Source organism: Cuculus canorus, chromosome 20, assembly GCF_017976375.1.
Source record: "Cuculus canorus isolate bCucCan1 chromosome 20, bCucCan1.pri, whole genome shotgun sequence".
In the NCBI taxonomy this organism is placed as follows: domain Eukaryota; kingdom Metazoa; phylum Chordata; class Aves; order Cuculiformes; family Cuculidae; genus Cuculus; species Cuculus canorus.
Genome location: NC_071420.1, coordinates 397,406 through 404,139, shown reverse-complemented (window position 1 = coordinate 404,139; position 6,734 = coordinate 397,406). Strand labels below are relative to the sequence as shown.

At 49.4% G+C, this 6,734-nt stretch overlaps 1 protein-coding gene across 6 annotated transcripts in view; it reads left to right on the top strand.

Annotated features, from left to right (window-relative positions):
* The first annotated feature begins 1,255 nt into the window (after positions 1-1,255).
* Positions 1,256-6,734, top strand: part of SGSM2 (small G protein signaling modulator 2) — a 62,458-nt gene continuing 56,979 nt past the window's right edge. For 2 of the 6 annotated variants that reach the window (XM_054085018.1, XM_054085017.1), the window contains exon 1: positions 1,258-1,477. In XM_054085018.1, coding sequence (XP_053940993.1) covers positions 1,421-1,477 — 57 coding nt within the window. In that variant the 5' untranslated portion in view covers positions 1,258-1,420. Of the gene's footprint in view, positions 1,478-6,734 lie in introns of all 6 variants that reach the window. The other 4 variants (XM_054085019.1, XM_054085020.1, XM_054085021.1 and 1 more) reach the window with 4 other exon arrangements.

The window sequence follows — 6,734 nt, the reverse complement described above, 5'->3', positions numbered from 1 at the left end:
GTAGAACTGCTTTACAAGTCATACTTCCCTGAACTCGGTGCTGACGAGGCTGCACCTTGAATTTTAGATTCAGTTTTGGGCCCCTCGGTACATGAAAGACGTGGAGGGGCTGGACCGTGTCCAGAGGAGGGGAACGGAGCTGCAGAAGGGTCTGGAGCTCAGGAGGAACTGGGATTCTGTGGAGGAGGTTGAGGGGAAATCTCATTGCTCTCTGCATCTCTGAAAGGAAGTTGTAGCGAGGTGGGTGGTGGTCTCTTCTCCCAAGTAACAAGTGATAGGGCAGGAGGAAATAGCCTCAAGTTGCAGCAGGGAAGGTTTAGATTGAATATTAGCCCTTTTGGTGAAGAAGTTTTTCTTACCAGGCACTGGACAAGGCTGCCCAGGGAAGTGGTGGAGTCACTGCAGAATCATAGAATGCTTTGGGTAAGAAGGGGCCTTAAAGCCCATGCAGTCCCACCCCTGCCATGGGCAGGGAAATTTCCCACTGCATCAGATTGCTCAAAGCTTCATCCAACCTGGCCTTGAACACCTCCAGGGATGGGGCAGCCACAGCTTCGCTGAGCAACGTGGAAGGCTGCTGTACGATCTCCTCGGTGCCTTCTCTTCTCCAGGTTGAACAACCCCAGCTCTCTCAGCCTGTCCTCGGATCATCTCCATGGCCTCCTCTGGACTTGCTCCAACAGCTCCGTGTCCTTCCGGTGCTCAGGACTCCAGATCTGCACACAGTGTCCTGGTGGGGGTCTCCCCAGAGTGCAGCAGAGGGGGAGCATCGCCCCCTCACCCTGCTGGCCACACGGACAGCCCAGGACACCTCCCCGGAGATGTTTAGAAGCCAGGCAGAGGAGGTGCTCAGGGATCTGGTTTCGCAGTGGACAGGTACGGTTCGACTTGATAACCTCAAAGGTCTTTTCCAAACAGACGAGTCTGTGGGGACCTCCCACTGCCCGGCAAGACCCCCTCCACCTGCTTTGGCCCCGCCCCACCTTGGCCATGTCGCCTCCCTGATGTGGCCACACCCATCTGACCACGCCCCCGTCCTTGCCTTGTCCCCGCCCCTCCCCCGCAGTACTCCGTGCCTTTGCCACGCCCTTCTCGCACTGGCCGCGCCCCTCTTTGCCTGTGCCCGCACCTTCGCAACAAGGCCACGCCCCCTCTCCGCACAGGCCCTTCTCCTCCCTGCAATAGCCCCACCCCTTCCTGCACAGGCCTCTCTCCGCCTCCACCCTTCTCTGCTCAGGCCCCGCCCCTCCAACCCCTACTCCCGGTCCGGCCACGCCCTGCCGCCGTTGCCATGTCGCCCCGCGTGACGTCTCGCCGCGGGTGATGGCGGCGGCGGGTCGGGGGCGGAGCTGCTTCTCCCTGGTCGCTCCCGCAGCCGCGGGGGCTGGCGGCTCTGAGGCAGGGCTGGCCTCGCGCCGACATGAGCTGCTCCGCGGATGCCGCCAAGGAGAAGCTGCTCTGGAACGTGAAGAAGGAGGTGAGATAAAAGGAAGGGGAGGCGGTAACGAGCTCCCGTCGCGTGTCCGGGAGCGCCGGCATGGGTTTAAACCGCGGTTTAGTGAGGCAATGGAGGGGAGCGGGGGGTTAACTCTCCCCTCGCCGCCCGTCCTGCGTTGACGGCTTAGCTGTGAGTTCGAGAGGAGAGGGGAGGGAAACCAAGGCGGAGAAAGCGATTTCTGGGATGAACCGAATCGTAGAATCGTTTGATTGGAAAAAGGCTTTGAGATTGTCGAGTCCAACTGTGCTTGTCTACTGCTAAACCATCCCCGAGCACCTCATCTGCCTGGCTTTAAACACCCTCAAGGAGATGGGGACTCAGCACCTCTCTGGGCAGCGGTTCCAGTGCCCGAGAACCCTTTCAATGAAGAGATTTTTCCTAATATCCAATCTGAACCTCTCCTGATGCAGCTTGAGGCCATTCCCTCTCATCCCATCACCTGGGAGGAGAGCCCAGCACTCACCTCTCTACAGCGTCCTTTCAGGGAGTTGTAGACAGCGATAAGGCTCCCGGTGCGCTGACCTGCTCTGTTAGCACCCATGCCTTGGGATGTGTGCTGAGGGAGTGGGGAAAACCTGGGATGCTTTGGGCTGTTGTCCTCCCAAGAAGTTGGGTGAGGTTTCCATCCTGGGGCAATCCAAGATTCATCAGTAGATAAATTGCCAACTACCCCATGCCCGAGTGGGGCAGTGGCGTTGGATCATGCTTTCGTAGGGACTGCTCTTTGCAGGGTCTTTGCAGAGAACGGTGCTGTCACCCAGTTGAATGCGCTCTGCAGGACAGTATTCTGGCCAAGCTTTGCCCCGAGAGGAGTGTCTGCTTGCCATAGAGCTGAGTTCCTGCTGTGATGCTTTCTGAGGGCCCTGCCACAGGTTTCTGGGCAAAGTGCCTGCTGGTGAGCATGCCCTGGTGTAAGACCCCCTTCCTGACCCGGCTCCAGGTGGACAGGGCAGTACAACGAGTAGCTACCTCTTCCCAGCACACCCAGATACCCTGCTCTGCTTTTTTGTGGCTGTGTGCAGCTGCCTGTTGTTGCACAGGAGATTAGGGCAGATGTAATGGCTGTCCACCACAGCAATAAAAAGTCTTGTTAAAAAGCTAGTCCTCCTGCTCCTTCCCCTCCCCTGGTTCCCAGCTGGGGAAAGCAGTAGTCAGAGAGCAGTATTCGTTAAAGCTCAGGTAAAAAGTTGTTGCTACAGTCAAGGTTCCTGAGCCCGAATCTGGTGTCACAGAATCATTTAGGTTAGAGAAGACCTATAAGATCATGAAGGCCAACCCTTAATCTCACACTGTCGACTCTACTACTAAACGGTGTCTTTAAGTACTACAACCACACATCTTTTAAATTCCTCCTAATATTTGTTAGTGCTGAAACAAAAAAAATAGCAGATGTTTCAGTCAGTGTGGGTTGACTGGAAGTTGTAGAGTAGAATAGATGCATAAAGAACTGCCTGGACACAAACCTGCAGGACTATGTCCTGGCATGACCCAGCTGGCAGCTGGATGCAGGGCGGCTGTTACCTATCACCTGCTCACATGCTGGATGCTGCAGCTTAACACAGCTGTCAACCTGTCACTGCCATTAGGAATTTTAGCTTAAACTGGAACTTGGGAGCCAGGATGGTGTAAGGTTTGAGTTAGAAGGGCATGCACTTGCTCTCCTGGGGTGATATTTAAATATATAAATACATTTGAAAAATGTTTTCCAACTCTGAGCATCATCGTCTTGTGCTAATGTACAAAATTGAAAGCAAAATGGGTTTTCATGATCCAAGCCAGCTAGAGCAGAGAACAAGTGGTATATAATTAAAAAATCTGAGGCTAATTTGTTTTTGGAGCCTGTGAAATGTTTTATATTGGATTCTAGCATTCAAGTTGCTTTAATAATGCTTGAGAGTGTTATTTGTACCCTCAGTGTCATCTGCGTTTTTGTTTTGTCATTGGGTTTTTTTCTTCTCCAAATCTTCACAAATGCTCTTTGAATGGGTTTATATTGGCTTGGTTTTCTGGGGATTGCCCAGAGCTTTCCATGCTGAAATACTCAGGAGAGCTTTTTGGTGACTGTATGCGCTTTGAGGTGACGCTTCTTGCCTGTTATCACCCGGACATATGGAAGGGGACCCAGTCTGTCCTGCTCCTGTGAAGTCAAGTGGTATCAGGAGGCAGCTGGAGACACTGAGATTGATATTTATTGTTATTTTAAACGATCAATCAATGGAGCCAATGCAACCGCTGATATAAGAGCCCACAGATTATGCTACCTTTAATAATAGTAATTAACTTTTTCTCATAGAATTTTTGACCTAATTTTTTTATTCCATGTGACTTTTCACACAGCCACTTCTACCTGTGCGCGTTTTGTGTGGTGGTGGTCTTGTTTGGAAAACTGGGCTAGTCCATGGCCATCCTCAAAGTCATCATCTTTTCTGTTGTTCTTTAAACCCAGGCTTTTCCTCCTGTTGAATTATCATAGAATCATGGAATGATTTGGCCTGGAAGGGGCCTTAAAGCCCATTGAATTTCCCCTCTCCCCCTCCTCGGGCAGGGGCACCTCCCACTGGATCAGATTGCTCAAAGCCCATCCAACCTGGCCTTGAACACTTTCAGGGATGGGGCAGCCCCCACTGCTCTGGGCAACCTGGGACAGGGCCTCCCCACCCTCACAGGAAAACACTTCTTCCTGAGATCTCATCTCAATCTCCTGTCTTCAAGCTTAAAACCATTCCCCGTCATCCTATCCCTGCACTCCCTGATCAAGAGCCCCATCCAAGCTTTCCTGTAGGCCACTTTGATGTACTGGGAGGGAATTGTTTTCATGTAACCTCAATATCTAATGCAGTTCAGAGTAAACATGTTCTTTCTGTGTGTTGTTTGCACCAAACCTATTCAAATTCAGTTGTCTCTGCAAAATAAGAGATGGTTCTCTCTGAAGTAACTTGCTGCAAAGTGTTATTTTGTTTTATTTTGTCTCTCTCAGCAAAGATTTTTGCATTTTTCCTCTGGGAAAATTTGGTGTTGTTTGCTTTTTCTCAGATGGACTTTAAATTCCCACTGGTACAGACTATATTTCTTTGGCTCTAATAGAAAGGAGGACATGTAGTGTGTTTTGAAAATTTAACTCTACTGGGATTGATGCTGAGGCTGCTTCTAAGTTCACATTTCAAACATTTATCCCTCTGCAGAAAATTCTGTTATGACAAGTAGGCTCATAAAACAGGCTTTTCTCTGGCCACTTCCTTCTGCCTACTGAAATGGAGGGGGTTTGCCACTTCTGGATTTAAACTCCTTCTAGCTGTGAAACAAACACGGCTACAATAACCTTAGCGCCTTTCACCATGAAAAAATTCATAGCACTTCAGAAATGTGATTGCTTGTTTTACAACTAAAATGCAACCACTTCTGAGCAGAAATATAGTATTTATTTAACAGCTTGTATTTACACCACCCAATTCCTCATCGAGAGGAAGAGTCGGTACAGCATGAGAGATGTATGGTAACTACAGAAGCTAAAGAGAGCACAGATGCTGAATATGAGGCTTTCTCCTTTGAGAAAAACGTGCTGTGGGTTTTAACTGTGGTCCTGGTTATTCAAGTGTTTTATGAGCTCTGTTCTTTGTGTCTGATGCTGTATTGTCCCCATGGTTCTTCCCCAGCATCCTATAGTGATGCAGGAATGGGGAAAGTGCTGCAGCCTGTGTACTGAAAGAATGGTGCTGGTTTGAAAGATCAAGGTTGCAGATGTGTTGAGATGTGCTGGGTCAACCTTGGCCAGAAATCCATTGTTGCGATTGTTCTTATTGGAGCAGAGTAAGAACTCAACAGAGATATGTAAAAATAAACACCTGTGGATCTCCTCCAGCCCTGTGCTTGTGAACACATTTGTGTGTAGTCAGTGTTTGTCTCAATAGTCTTCATTTTTTTGTCTTTTATACCAGCAGGTTGCTGCAAAATTCGAGTTTATTTCCATTTTTAAAGCTTCCTTATAATGAAAATAAACCCCACAACATAAAAACATTTTGTGTTTTTCTTTGGTGGAACTTATTAAGTAATCTGTATCTTACGACCTAAGTTTGGTGTTTGACTGATAGTTTCGCTATTGTTGCACATAGGAGAAAGTCAGTGATCCATTATAATGCCATGCAAACGCATCTCAAATTTTATTTGCAGAGCTTGCTTTGCTTTACATGGATAGTTCTCCCACCAGGGTGTTCTTCACTCCTCACATGCCAAGGTCTTTGCTCTGGTAGACAGACTTTGCCTGTCCTTGCTTTTCAATGGTTGGTAAACTGGGTGCATGCAGAGCCTGTTACCTTTTTCAGGGAGAGCAGGATGCCTGCTGAGCCTGTCATGGCTCCCTGTGTTTCCCTTGATGCAGAGCTGCTTCTGTCCCACTGATGGAGAGACTGAAATGCACAGAAGTCAGTGCCCTTGCTGCTTTTTTGCATGCTTGTCCTGCCTGGCAGGTGTAGGTGAACAGCCTGGTTGATTGGATCCTGTATCAATCTGTGAAAGGAGGCACAGGGAAGGAGAGGGGTGTTTCCAAGGCAGTCGAAGGAGCCTGGGTCACCTCAGCCCAGCCTCTGCCACGTCTTTCCCACCTGAGCTGGGTTTCCCCTGGGCCCCTCTGTTTGCAGCACTGGCTCCCAGAGGAGGAGGCAGCCCTCCATCTCACACAACAAACGTCTGTTCAGGAGGCTTGATGGATTTCTTTACCTGCACAGGTAGATGGGTGAATCCGGGGGAGTGGGCTGTAGATGGCTCTTTTAATGAGATTAATTTGCAGTTTGGTCAGGTCCGCTTGTATCCGCAAGTGGGTTTCTGTGTAGGCTTCTGCTCATTGACAAGTGCCTCCCAGAACAGAGAGACATCACAGCATAATTCCCTACAAAGAGAGCTGCACAGAATTGTAGGGGGAAAAAAAGGCCAATGTTCCATTTGATCAGAAGCATTTGATTTAGCTCCTTGCCTGGAGCATCCCTGAATTACGTGGCAGTGAGGAATGACGTGGGATTGAAGAAAACTGCATTCCAGCTTTTGAATCTTCACATCTACTGTCTATGCCCTGAAAATGTTTTCTAATAACATTCACTGACTCTCCAGAAAAAGTGCAGAGCTTGTTCTGTATTCGATGGCAGCTGGGGACAGACACCGATTGCTTGCCTAGTCTTACTGCCCAGCTCAAGAGGTCCTAGATTCAAAACCTGCCCATGGGCTGGCCGTATGGTGCTTCTGTAGA